This window comes from Populus alba, chromosome 18 (genome assembly GCF_005239225.2).
Source record: "Populus alba chromosome 18, ASM523922v2, whole genome shotgun sequence".
Classification (NCBI taxonomy): domain Eukaryota; kingdom Viridiplantae; phylum Streptophyta; class Magnoliopsida; order Malpighiales; family Salicaceae; genus Populus; species Populus alba.
The window spans coordinates 3,664,880-3,679,911 of NC_133301.1; the positions used below are offsets into that span (position 1 = coordinate 3,664,880).

General features: G+C 30.1%; 1 protein-coding gene and 1 pseudogene across 1 annotated transcript; both read right to left on the reverse strand.

Annotated features, from left to right (window-relative positions):
* Positions 1-282: 282 nt before the first annotated feature.
* LOC118032809 (protein NRT1/ PTR FAMILY 1.2) lies at positions 283-3,193 on the reverse strand. The gene is made up of 4 exons (XM_035037588.2): positions 2,976-3,193; positions 2,673-2,890; positions 1,562-2,109; positions 283-1,276 (listed from the first exon to the last, which is right to left on the reverse strand). Exons 1-4 carry the CDS (start codon positions 3,064-3,066, stop codon positions 412-414), a joined length of 1,722 nt encoding a protein of 573 aa, XP_034893479.1. The 5' UTR covers positions 3,067-3,193; the 3' UTR covers positions 283-411.
* A 7,941-nt stretch (positions 3,194-11,134) lies between these two features.
* On the reverse strand, positions 11,135-13,917 carry LOC118032802 (protein NRT1/ PTR FAMILY 1.2-like; annotated as a pseudogene).
* Positions 13,918-15,032: the final 1,115 nt, after the last annotated feature.

Here is a 15,032-nt window from a genome sequence, read left to right on the forward strand (position 1 = left end):
TTTCATTTTTATGCTATAAATTAGAGACTCACACCTGAAATCTCCTGTAAGCAATGGACATTGTGGCGGAGCGCATGGTGAGCTCTAGAGCTTGTTAATTTTTAAAAACCCTCAATAAGATATTCAAGTGATATTGTTTTCGAGGGTATTTTTTATTTTAAAATATAATAAAATAATAATTTTTTATTTTTTTAATTATCTAAAAACATAAAAAAATCATTTAAAAAAAAATAAAAAATTTAAAAAAACCACAAAAACAATAACACTTTAACCCACATCAAATTGGCCATTAGAAACATAGAATTGTATATCTTACCAACGTATGCTCGTTCTTCCTAACACTTAATTTCCTAAATAAAAATCCTACCATGTACATATATATATTAAATTTAAGAATCTCATGAGCTGCGGCTAATAACTTTCATCTGCAACAATGTTCATTTGTTCTTCCATGGAAGGACCATAAGATTTGCTACAAACAAGATAATATAAGAAGTTAACCAAGCTCAAACTTGCAAGAAGCCAATAATAATAATCATAATGCCCCTTGTTGATATTGCTTGAAACCCAACTCTCCTGACCTTCTACTTTCGTTAAATCACGAACAGCACGAACTATAAAACTGGATACCAAGCTTGCAACAGACATTCCTATCCCAATAAGAGTGGAGGCTACACTGGACATGCTTTTAGGCAATTCGGTGTAAAAGAATTCGTTCTGTCCGATGGGAGTGAAAGCCTCAGCCACTCCAGACAGGGCAAGAAATGGCAATAACAAAAATGCAGAAATGTGCAATCCAGCATCAGGTCTGTCTGAGAATCCTTCCTCGATTGCAGTTTCCCTCCTAATACTCTCAGCAATGGCTAATGCAGCCATGGAAATAGTGGATAATAGGATTCCAATTCCCATTCTTTTTTTCAAGCCAAGACGAACTGGTTGTCCCTTGATTTTCGAAACTGAGGGGATAATTATGCGATCATAGAGAGCAACCCACAATACCATAACAAGAACTGTTATTGAAAGGAAGGTGGCAGCAGGAATTTCAAATTTCGAAGTGATGTGTCGGTCCATGGTGGATATCTGGAGCACTATAAAAGATCCTTGGCTTACATTCACAAACATCAACATTCCTGATGACCATATTGGGATTACCTTTATTAGTGTTTTCAGATCTTCTACTTGATCTACTGTACAAAGACTCCATGGATCCAAAGCATTTCCATCTGGAGTCACGTCTACTTGAGGATTTCCAACAATGCAAGCTTTGTTGAAAAACCTAAGACAGGGAAAAGGAAAAATAAAATGGCTTTAGAAATTATTGTAAGATATAGTTAAATGAATACAGAACAAAACTACTCAAGTATTCCCAAGCCAATGAACTTAATTGGAGTAAAAAACAATACACAAAACAAAAGCTTCCACGTTTAAGGTTCAAAAGGCGCTTCAACTTGTTTATTTCACATGCATAAATATAGCAAATGTTTTGAGGTATATTATTCTATTCACGTAAAACTTGCAGCAATTCAGGACTCAAATTTTCAGATTTGTATATTGATGATACCTCAATCTTTTACTTGGCACTGGAAGCATTGATCCCGTTGTATGATAGCGCACCTCAACTGTGGCTTGAGTAGATAATTCGACACTTCTATTTCTAAAGGAAGCAACAACAACTTGAGCCAACCCAGTAATCCAGCTTGCCTTAGGCTTCGACTTGACATAAAAGGGAGAAGCCAAGGAGAATGAAAGAGCTGACAGAATCATGAGCACCACAGGAACTCCAAAACCCACCATCCACCCCATGTTCTCTTGGATGTATACAACACAAGTCATAGCAACAAATACCGATGCCGTGACTGTAACATAATACCATCTGAAGAAGCTCTCCCTTATTCTAGCACGTTGAAGATTGTGTGTGATGCTCAATTGATCAGCTCCAAAAGCCATGGAAGACGATCTAATGCCACCAGCTCCTATGGCCATGAAGCCAAAAGCTGTATATAAATGCACAAGCTCTAACGTGCTTCTGGAATTGCAACTGTGACTGAAGTGGACACAAAGAGGCTGTCTTGCTCCAGGAAAAGTTGTTAGCCATAATAGAACCATCCCCTGTTCCACGAAAGTTAAAGCTGTAATTGAAAACATAATTTACTTGCACCTTTGGAATTAATTGATTCATAAGAAGAAACTTGAAAGTTTCAGACTAAATTTTTCTATTTTAGAGTTTTAAATTGAAACAGCTGACGTATATATCAAGAGACTTCCATTTAATATTACCATTAGAAGAGACGCTGCCAATATTAGATTATGCTTTTAAATCATTTAGTTCCTGCCTTCTGAACATAGAAAAAAAATGGCAACCATATTTTCCTATTTCTATTTTTTTCCCGTGGAACTAACTCCTTTAGAAGAATTTAGAAACTCCGATTGTCTTAGAGAAAATGTATCTAAGAAATATAGGAGGAAATGTCAAAAACTCTATTTTTGTTTTCTTGGGCAGGCAAAAAAAAGTCCATGTTCACAAAGACAGCATCATAAAGTAGAGCAAACCACCGATTTGTCCGTTGCAAAGGCATATATGTGGCCCTTTTGGCCCCGTTTTTGAAACCCCCTCAAAAAAACTATGTACTTGAGAGTATAGTGAAGAGAGCAAGGGAAAAGGAAATAGTTACCAAAAGGCTAGCCATACACCCAAAGCCTATCATCCGATACCGACCAACATAAGAATCAGCGAGGACAGCCCCAAGAATTGGTGTGAAATTCGTGGCAGATGAGAAAAGGAACAATAGTTGAGCACCTTGAGCAGCATCCATGCCATATTCTCTAGTCAAATACATAATCATATTTGTCGATAGCCCAAAACTTGCTAGCCTCTCAAATGCCTCATTTGCTGTCAGAAAATCGAAGTTTTACCACATAATTCGAGAAAAAACAATCGTAAGGTTAGACAAATAAGCATGTGTACTGGGTAGTACCTAGGATGAAAGGTATGGTTCTGATGCCACCCTTTCCGTTACTCAAGAGTGGTTCTGTGATCATCTGTCTTTGTTCCGATGAGCAATCCATTTATCTTCTTCACTTGAGAGAGAGGGAGAGACTGGTGTAGAAAATGAAACTCACTGCATCATCCTCATACTACGGAAAAAGATCAGTGGACCTTTGAAAATTATAATTAGAAATTGAAAAGTTGATTTCATTATCTGAGGGAAGTGTGTTTACCTTCATGTGATAATATTAAAAATAAATTTTAAAATATAATAAAATTGATATTTTTTCAAGCACTAGTGATCGCATGACATTTGAAATAATAAACCATCTTAATTGTTGCTTTCTGTGATTAAATTAACAAGGAACACTAGATGTAAGACTTTGTCTTGTTACTAATTATTTTGATTCCAGTGGTTGGGAGGAATCCTTTCAAACATTAACAAAAAGATTGTGTGTGACAAGTATAATATAAATTTGTGAGGACTCAACAATGAGTCAACTCGCTTTAAAGAATGCAAGTTTACCATGAAAACTAATTAGTAAGGTTTCAGAAAGCCACCCTTCTAGGTTTGGGTTCAAGAGTGGCTCTGTGATCATCTGTTTCGGATCTTGGTCCAATCTCGTTTACAATTATAATACAGGGAAAGAAAGTGGAAGACAAAAGAGAGTGGGAGAGAAAAGTTGTCACTCACAGTAATCCATTGTAAAACTAACTGACTAGATGGGCATTATAAGATAATCCACATAAAATAGTTAAAAAGAGTTTTCAGCGAGTTCTGTCAAAAATATTATCACGTCTAATTTCTAAAATAGAAAAACATAAATGTTTTTTTTATTATTTTTTGAATGGATTAATAATATTTATTTTTTAATTTTAAACACTACTACAACTATATTTTAACGGTTATAGTCTTACGATTATATTCTTAAAAACTATATTGTCACCTATAAAATGAGTGTGCGTGTGTGTATTATTTTTGGTTCATTCAATCTTTATTTCTTCTAACAATTTCTTACTTAAAACATGAAGGATGTGTGACAAGTATAATGTAAATTTAAAGGAGTTCATAAAAGAAAACATAAATTCATGTGTAGTTCCAATATTATTAGTACTAAAAAAAATGAGACATGAAGGATGTTTATTGATTATTGTACCATCAATAATATTACAATTAAGTATAGATATTTAATTCCTAAACTTGATGATATGCTAAATAAAAAATTATCTTTAAAACTAAATATGCTTTTAATGATTGGTTAGTTATGTCTTTTGAATTTACTAATATACCTAGTACTTTCATAAAATTAATTAACCATGTTTTGTGCAATTTTACAAATAAGTTCGCTATGATTTATTTTGATAATATCTTAATTTATAATAAGAATTAAAAAAAGCATGTTGAACATTTAATGAATTTATTGGTTGTTTTATGAAAACAATATTTTCACGTTAATCCAAAAAAAGTTTAACTTTTGAAAGGAAAATGTTATATTTCTTGGGTACGTTATTAGTAAAAAAGGTATTAAAACGGATGAGAAAAAGGTTAAAACTATCCAAGAATGCCCTATATCTAAGTCAATCATTAAGGTAATAAGTTATCATGGTTTGAATAGTTTTTTTATATGAGATTTATTATGAATTTTAATACTCTAGCAGCACCTTTAACTAAGATAGTTAATAAATATGTGGGTATTAAATGTGGCAAAGAACAAGAGCATGCTTTTAATTTATTAGAGGATAAATTAATTTTGGCTCTATTGTTATCATTGTCTAATTTTACAAAATCTTTTGAGATTGAATGTGATCCCTCAAAGATAGGTATGAGAGCAGTTTTAATACAAGGAAAAAAGACCCATAACTTACCGTAAGCTCAATAGTATAACATTGAATTATTGTACTTATGATAATAAGCTTTATGTTTTGATAAAAACTTTAGAAACTTGGCAACATTACTTATGGTCTAATGAGTTCATGATCCATACTGATCATAAGTAATTAAAAAATCTTAAGGGTCAAGGAAAGTTGAACCATCTACATGTTAAGTGGGTAGAGTTCATTGTAACATTCTCATACATGATTAAATACAAGCAAGGTAAGGAAAGCGTACTGTTTGATACATTATCATAAAAGTATGTACATCTCTCAATTCTAAACACTAAATTATTAGGATTTTAGTATGTGAAAATTTATATATTGAGGATGTTGATTTCGACCAAGTATGTATTGCATATTAACATTCAGCCTTTGATAAATTTTATAAGGTTGGTGAATATTTATTTAAATAAAAAGATTGTATGTTCCTAATTGTTTTATGCAGGAATTATTATTTATAAAGCTCACGGGTATGACCATTTTTGTTGGCGGAATATGAAAAAATATGTGCAAAGAATTTATGATAGATTTGTAACATAAGAAATGTTAATTCTAAAGTTTTACCTCATGGTTTATATACTCTTTTACCAATGCCTTAGGAACCTTGGGTTGATATGGATTTTATGCTAAGTTTGCCTATATCAAAAGGAGGTAGGGATTTTATTTTTGTAGTTAAGGATAAGTTTTTTTTAAGATCACACATTTCATATCTTGTTATAAAATTGATGATGTAACTAACATAATAGATTTATTCTTTAAGGAGATAGTTCGGCTACATGGAGTACTTAGAAGTATTGTGTTTGATTGTGATGTTGATTTTTTTTAGCTATTTTTGGAAGGTTTTATGGGGATATTAAGAATAAAATTGTTATTTTCTACTACTTGTCATTCACAAATAAATGATCAAATAGAAGTAGTTAATAAGACTTTAATTCTATTATTAAGAACTATCATTCAATTGGTTTTGAAAAATTAGGAAGATTATCTGTCATTTATTGAATTTGATTATAATAAAAATTTGTATTCTACTATTTATTATTCTGCTTTTAAAGTTGTCTATGACTTTAATCTTTTGACTCCTTTTGATTTGTTTCCTTTACTTATTGATGAAAAGGTAAGACTTGATGGTAGAAAAGCACATGTAGTAAAATCTCTTTATGAAAATATGAGGTAACAAATATTTAAAAAAATAAACAATATGCATTTAAGGCTTATAAATGGTGAAAAAGGTTATTTTTTAACTAGGTAATTGGGTTTTAGTGCAAATACAGGAAAAAAAAAAGTTTTCTAGAGTAAAACAAATCTCCAAGAGGAGATGTACCATTCAAAATCCTTGAAAGAATTAATGATAATGCTTATAAAATGGATCTATAAGATGAGAATAATGTTAGTGTTAATTTCAATGTTTCTAATCTCTCTTTGTTTGATGCAGGTGATGATATGATCAATACTACACCAAAAGATCCATTGCAAGTTCTAATTGTTTAATTATAAGATCAAGGGTAAAGAAACTCAAAGATGCATTTAATGAGCTTTTTTAGAACATTTGAGCCAAAATGGGTTTCAAAAAGATATCATCAACAAGTGATTATCATACCTTAATCAATCTAATATATGTGTAAGAAAGACTTGCTCCATCTACAACATGGACCTAATTATTTCAAAATGGTAAGCTAATTAATTCCAACATTAGAGGCTGTTATGTGATATTCTTTCTAATGCATAATTTTATTATAACAAGCATAATGTTTTATCCAATTGTTGAATCGATCTGAAATCTTACAAGAAGTTTTCAGACGTCATGTTCTATAAGCTTAAAATTGCAGGGCAATTGAATATTAGTAAAGCTTTAGGATAAGATCTAAAAGCTATAATGTGAAAATTATATTAGTTTTCTAATTGATTTATAATTATTTTTTTATTTTATTTGTAAATATTTTATTATTTTCCAACATTGTTTAGAATGTTTTTATCTATTATGAAGATGATTATTGAGATTGTATTTAGGTTTTTTCTTGAGGGGATATGTTTTTATTTTAACAATTATTATTGTGTGTAAGAGGTTTAGCTCAATTTTTTATTTTTTATTGAAGTACTCTGACTTATTAAATAATTAATCAAGCTCATGGACTCTTTTAAACTTCTTGTTTGTGTTTTTTTAAAAGTGTTAGGTGAGAAGTTGGTTATTTGTAGTGTTAAAATTTTGATACAAGTTATTATTATGTCAAGCTCAATTCCGAACCTGATTTTAATTTTTTTGGAAAAAAATCAATTTGATTTTAAGTTTCTTAATTTTTATATCTGTAAGATTCAATCACATGAACTTATTAATAAAAATCAAATTTACTTATAAGATACACATATTTAAAAACAACTTACTGAAGTTTAAAAAATGAAAATCTTTATTAACTTATGACAAACAATCTTAGTTGTTGCTTTCATCATTTTGATTTTAATATATAACAAGACACCGAATTTTCTTAAGGGATCTTTTTACATTAACAAAGCAATTTTGCGGTGAAACATTAATAGCAATGGCTAGTGGTATAAAAAAATGGCAGGGGCTTATTGGCTTTGTGTCAAGGAATTATTAGATTAGTAAAAAAAAAAAATTGTTAAATAACCACTTTAATCCGAAGGCAAGTTATTCGATGAAATTTTAAGAATATTTTTAAAATTATAAAACATTTTTAATAAAAAAAAATAAACTTAAAACTTGTATACTTCTACTATCATCTTATACTTAATTTTATTAATTAAAAGAGGATAGTAAAATTTAAAGTCTTGAGAGCTTAACCATTAAAGTTTTAATATAATATTAAAGAACGAGTTCGAGATAAAATTTTAAATTATTAGATAAAATATACAAATTAATTTTATATTACTCTATGATTTATTCAACTATTCATCTCAGACCCAATAAAAAAAAAAACTAAACAATTGCATTAGAGAAAAAGAAGCCATGGTCAAGAAGAAAAGGAGATGGCTTTTATCTCATTCCATCGGCCCACTAAACATTTTATAAGAGCTGTTTTTAATTAATGGTATCCAATATATTTAATTTATTATATATAGTGGAAATCAAATCACAAAAATACACTTTATGCCAAGAAAGTGTTTTCCATTTCTTATTCTAAGGAAAACACTTTTTTTTTCTTTGTTGACAAAATATGTACTGTCATCATGTGATTATAAGGATTGGAGGAAAAAAAAAGGGACTCATAATCACTTGTCAAATGCCTATTAAAAAATCATCAAAAATAATAAAAAAGGGACTAATAATCACTTGATGTTTTTTCAAGTTTTTTTTTTTTAAGTAGGATGTATTTTTAAAATGCATTTAAAAACAGAAACTAGTGCACTCTCAAACACATAACAACAGATGATATACAAATAATTTTCATGCTTATATCTATTAATCTCAATCATATATATTCTTGTTATTTTAATCCAAATCACCTTAATGCTTGTATCTATTGATCTCGATCATATTATATCAAAACTTAATATTTATGCATGACTATGTTTGATGTAAGATATTTATATTTATTTCTTAATGCTTATTTGATATATATTAAAGGGATAATTGCCTATACCTGTAAAAAAATAAAAAAATCTTTATCCAAAAAACCCATCAAAATATTTTTGCATTTATTTATCTTTTAAAAAAATCTTCATACCAGAAAACTCAAATATCTAACTCTTACTTGATACCATAAACTAATTTGGCTTTCTTCATATGAAAACAAACATATTAAGCTTTTAAAATTGAAAAACAAAATATTAATAGGTTTTATTTATGAAAAAATTCACAAGGTTATATCTCAATAATATTATATGACATGTATAGTTATATTTTATAAAATAAGCTATGTATAAATATAGGATATAATAAAAAAAAAAAATTCATCATTATACTTTTTAGATTTCATTTTTTTTATTGTAAGTGATTAAATATTTTATATATATTAGATAAACTTGAAAAAAAAATTAATAAATTATTTTCCAGTTCATTTTCCATAACATAAACAAACACTGGAAAGTGTTTTCCAGTTTATTTTTCATAACATTGCCAAATATCAAAAAATATTTTCTCAGAATTCACTTTCCGAAAGAAAACAACTTTCCTGCAAATAAACATAGCCTTAATTAGGTGTTAGATTAGGTATCAATTTTCTTTTATAATTTCATAAATTAAAATCAATATATAAAGTGATGACCTGTTATACAGTAGGCAATCAATTGTCCGAATTCTTCAACAGTTTTTAGTTTTAAATTTAAACCTGAAAGAATGAATTTCACAGGATAAGTATTTCAATTACATGATGTTTGCAGGTTAGTATTTCATCTATCAGTCGATTCTGAACTTTAAATGAACATTTCGTCAGGTTAATTTCACTCTCACATTTCACTATTCATAGCCAATTTTTCCCTTTTATTTCTTTCCAATTCATCATTGCAAATTATATATATTGGCACAATTTAAGTATTGAATTGAAATTGGTATTGATTTGCATGCTCGTGCATTCGATATTTCATAGAATATTTCAATGTTAAATTAAAAATTATTTTCAAAAACTAAAATAAAATGTTAGATTATTGTTAAAAAATTTTTTTGGAAAGTTAAAGGAGCAAAATTAACATAAAAAATAGAGCATTTCTTGTCTACACTGTTCACAAGGCAAGGAAAATTTCAATTTGTCCCTCAAGTTCTGATTTTTACATATTCTAACCTTATTCTTTTAGATTTTCATGGTTTGGTCATAAATTTTAATTTTGTTATGTTTTAGTCTTTAGATGTTGAAAACGAAGTTGACAACCTTTTGGGAAAAAGAAAAAATGATTTTGTTTCAATATATTGGTTTCAAAAAAGATAATTTAATGAAGGTAGTTCTGATCTTTAAACATGTAAAAAAAAAAAAAATCATTGTGATTCATGAATTTTATTTTGATTGAATTTAATTTACTTTTAAACTAATTAAAAGGTAATTTAGGGTTGAAAATGGTTTTATAGTGATTTCTATAATGTTTTTGAAGTGTTTTCATGTTACAACAAGTTGAAAATGGAGTTTTGAAGATTTTAAAACTAAAATCCTAACTTTTAGACTAGAAAATGACATGAGGTTTAACTAGCCAAATAATATTTTAGACCCATATGCACATGCACTTTTAATTTAGGCTAGGCATACAGGACAATCTTTCCAGACCCAAACACTCTCAAGCTTTGTTTTAAATAGCCTTTAACTTTTATATTCTTAAATTTTTTTTTAAATTTTAGTAAATTTATAAAATAATATATAAGAAATTATCTAATTATATTATAGTTTTTAAGAATATTAGAGCTTTTTATGGTAACATTAACAATTAATTTATGCATAATTACATATTAACCTAATATGCAAAAAAAAAATTAAAATTTTATCATTAATATTCAATGAAAATAAAATATTTATTTAGTTATTTTTTATTTTTATTTTTTATATAAATTTTTATTCAAGTGCATAGAAATGATCGATCGATTCATAATTTTATTTTATTTTATTAAAAATATTTTTTATTATTATAATAAGTTTTCATTTAAACAAAACAATGTTTATGAAAAAAAATATTTTTGTTGAAACAAAAAAGAAATACACGAGTAAGGAAATAGAGTTTTAATTAAGAACATACTTTTTTTCCTCTTTAATTCAAATTATTATGTTTTTTTAAAATATTTTGTAATTATCACTAGCTTTTATTCAAAAACATATTTTCACCGGAGAATATTATAAATAGTTGTCTGAAAGCCCAGATGCTTTATAATAACTATTTGAAAAATTCACTTCTTAAAAAACGATTTTTTGAAAAGGAAATATGTAAACATAATAAGATGTTATAATGTTGTCATCAAGCTAGTAATTTAACTGGTAATATTTTCAAGTGGGAAAGAGTTAACCATTAAAGAAGATATACTCCCATCTCATCTCAAGTTGACAAGATTTTTTTTATGATTTGATTTTTAAAAATAAATCTTAAATTTATTTAAAAATATAATTATAATTTCTTTTTAAAATGTTTTTTATTTAGAAATATATTAAAATAATATTAAAAAATTATTTTTAATATCAGCACATCAAATGATCTAAAAATATCAAAAATTATTAGTTTAAAAAAATTAAAAAAAATTTAATTTTTTTAAAAATACTTTTAAAACACAAAAATAAAAAAAATCTTTGTCGACATGGTAAAGTCCCGAAATGTGTTCACTGTGTAGAAAAAGAAAAGAAAAAAGTATGCATGCTATGATTAAGAATTCTTGAACTGTAACCAAAAGCAGTCATCTGTTAAACCATTTTTCTTCCCTGCAAGGACCATAAGACAAGCTACAAACAAGATAATATATGAAGTTAACAAAGCTCAAAATTGTAAGGAGCCAGTAATAGTAATCATAATGCCCTTTGTTGATGTTGCTTGAAACCCAACTCTCCTGAGCTTCTCCTTTCGTGAAATCTCGAACAGCACTGACTATAAAACTGGATACCAAGCTTGCGGCTGACAATCCTAACCCTTGAAGCGTGGAGGCTACACTGGACATGCTTTTAGGCAACTCCGTGTAAAAGAATTCATTCTGTCCAATAGCATTGAAAGCCTCAGCTAATCCACTCAGGACAAAATACGGTAACAACCACATTGCTGAGATGTGCAGTTGAGCATGAGGATCTTCTGGAAATCCTTCCTGGATCGCAGTTTCCCGTCGAAAACTCTCGGCGATCGCCAGTGCTGCCATGGAAATAGTCGATAATAGAATACCAATACCCATTCTTTGTTTCAAGTTGAGGCAAACGATTTTGCCCTTGACTTTCGATACTAGAGGGATAATTATACGATCATAGAGAACAACCCACGTTGTGATAACGAGAACCACAATTGAGGGGAAACTGGCAGCAGGAACTTCAAATTTTGAAGTAATGTGTCGGTTCATGGTGGATGCCTGGAGTATTAGAAAAGAGCTTTGGCTTACATTCACAGACTTGAGCATTCCGGCTGACCATATTGGGATTACCTTGATCAGTGCTTTTAGATCTTCTACTTGATCTACTGTACAAAGACTCCATGGATCTGAAGCTTTTCCATCTGAGGTCAGATCTTCTTGAGGATTTCTAATAATGCAAGCTTTATTTAAGAACCTAATACAGGGTAAAGCAAAAAGGAAGTTTTTAGGACTAACAATAAAACTCATCGAAACAGATTATGACGCGAGTATTCACATGCTAATTATCTCAACTCTTAGCCTAACTTAATGAAATGCCAGAAAAAGGAGAAAGCAATTAAAAAACAAAATTTTAAACATTTTTCATTCAGAAGGTTGCTGATCCTCCTTTCTTTTGCATTTATCAATAAAAGCAAATGATGACCTCAGAGGCAGAGTTGGTATTCTATGCAGGCAAAACTTGCAGTTCTATAAATTCAGGACGCAAATTGCACAACCAAATAAAAATATGATACCTCAGTTTTTCACTTGGCACAAGAAGCATTGATCCTTTAGTATGATAATCCACCTTATCAGTGGCTTGGGATGATAATTTGATTCTTCTATTTCTAATGGAACCCACGACAACTTGAGCCAACCCAGTGATCCAGCTTGCTCTAGGTTTTGACTTGACAAAAGAAAGGAGAAGCCACGAAGAATGAAAGAGATGACAAGATCATGAGCACCACAGGAACTCCAAAACCCACCATCCACCCTACGTTATCTTGAATGTATACAACGAAAGTCATACCAAGAAACACTGAAGCTGCAACTATGCCATAGTACCAACTGAAGAAGCTCTCTCGTATTCTAGCATGTTTAAGGCTGTTGCTCGTGCCCAATTGATCAGCACCAAAGGCTAAGGAAGACGATCTTATGCCACCAGCTCCAATGGCCAAAAAGCAAAAAGCTGTATATAAAAGCAAAAGCTGCAATGTAGTTGCAGATTTGCAGTTGTAACTAGATTGGACACAAGGAGGCGGTCTTGCTTCAGGAAAAGTTGTTAGCCACAGCAGAACCATCCCCTGTAACATGAAAATTAAAGTGATTCCTTGTTCTGGATTTAATTTAGTACTTTACAGGGCTCATGAGAGCCTTACAACCTTAATTGTAAGTCAGTAAGCTGCAGAGCATGCTCTAATTCTTATCCTTGTTAAACTCAAAATGAAGCCTCTTGTTAACAAAAATAAGACGCAAATCGCCCTGTAGATATGAGAACAGGGGGCTGGTTCCGGTTGTGTGGATGGATAGAAGAAACATACGGACAAATGGAGAAATTGAGGATAGATGATACATCAGCATAGCTAACATACAAAACATGGTCCTACATTACAGTAAAACTTTGACAAATGAGGTAAAGAAAGGATACATCTGGATCGCTAGGAGATATCATATGTCGGGTAGCAAACAAATTATCACGGCTGAGCTAAATTATTTGGAGCAACGACAAAAAATTAATGATTTTTTTTTTCCACCTCCTGCGTCAAGCAACAGTAATTTCGAAAAGAAGGAAAAAATAGACCTCGGAAAGAAACAGAAACATTACCAGAAGGCTAGCCATACATCCAAAACCAATCATCCGATACCGACCCACATAAGTATCAGCAAGAAAAGCTCCAAGAATTGGTGTGAAATTTATGGCAGATGACAAAAGGAACAAAATATGTGCCCCCTTTGCAGCATCAATCCTATACTCTCTTGTCAAATAAATTATCAGGTTTGGAAGCAGCCCGTAATTTGCCAGACTCTCGAATGCCTCGTTCGCTGTCAGAAAATTGAAAATTCATAATTGGAGAAAAAATAATCATAAGGTTAGACAAATATGCCTGTGTACTACACAGGTAGTAAGTACCTAGGATGAATGGTAAGGTTCTGATGCCACCCTTTCGGTTCGTCAAGAGTGGTTCTGTGATCATCTGTCCATGTTCTGATGGGAAATCCATTTATCTTTCTTTTCTTCGGAGACAGAGAGAGAGATAGAGAGAGAGAGAGAGAGGGAGGGAGGGAGGGAGGGAGGGAGACTGGCGTTGAAAATGAAAGTCACTGCATCTTCCTCATGCTACGGAAAAAGATTAGAGGAACTTGGAAAATGATAATGGTGGGCCAGGTACAGATAGAAAGCCCGCTTCATTTTTAACCACAACCAGAACAAAGAGATGCTCTACTGCTGAGTTTTTTTCAATAATAACATAGGGAGTTGACAAAATAATTATTAAATTAACAGTGTTTAATTAGTTGCCCAAATACCACATGTGCCTCTCTTGTAAACAAAAATTGATTACAATTAATCTTTATATTGACGGAGAGATTTAAAGTTAAATTTTAAATTTATTTTTTAAAAAATTATCAGTTTAAATTTTAAAAATCTCAAAATTATTAAAAACTCATATAATTATTAATTTTAAAGTACATAAAATTAATTAAGATATACATAAACTAAAAAGATATATATATAAATAAATAAAATTACAATTTGACTATTTCTTCTTCTTTCATCTCTACTTAAATGCATCACAACTAGAAAATTGGCTATTAATGATGGAATATTTTATCGGTGTTTAAGTTTTTTTTTTTTTCATAGTCATATAAATTACTATCGAATTTCTTTATGGAAACTTGTTGTTGATGAGGGTCTCGTTAAGAATTTCAGATGCATAAGTAATTTAGTCAGTAAAGTACTTTACCACTTTTTTTTACTCCAGTTTTATTGTTTTTATTTTAATAATATTTTAATCATTTTACTATGTAATTGAAATAATAATAATAAAATATTTACCCCTAATCAATTTAATAATAAAAAAAATATTCTTAATTGCTAGTGTTAAGTTTTTTTTTTTTTTTAAATAGAGACGCAAACCATGAATTGACTGATCCACTAAACAATAGTTTCACTCACAAGCTAAAGTAAAAAATTATAGCTCAGCGGTGGCAAGGGCTTCCTTACCTCTGCATCTTGGATTCAAGTTTCAGCGTGTATGTCTGTCACCCCCGCGGTGCCTTATATGTTCACTGGATTTGCAGGATGTTCAGTGAGTCATAGAATTAGTCGTGGTGAGCTCAAGCTGACCCGAACACCCACATAAATAATAATAAAAAAAAAATCTTTCCAATTAGCTTTTTCCAATAGTCAATGACGTTATCACCGCTATTGAATCCTCCAAA

Bases quoted from the DNA above. Each gene is read 5' to 3' on its own strand.
- LOC118032809 (XM_035037588.2), bottom strand. From the start codon at position 3,066: ATGGATTGCTCATCGGAACAAAGACAGATGATCACAGAACCACTCTTG. The intron at 2,110-2,672 runs GTAACTATTTCC...TTCGTGGAACAG, and splicing joins GGTGTATGGCTAGCCTTTTG to GGGATGGTTCTATTATGGCT. The intron at 1,277-1,561 runs GTATCATCAATA...TCCCTGTCTTAG, and splicing joins GTGCCAAGTAAAAGATTGAG to GTTTTTCAACAAAGCTTGCA.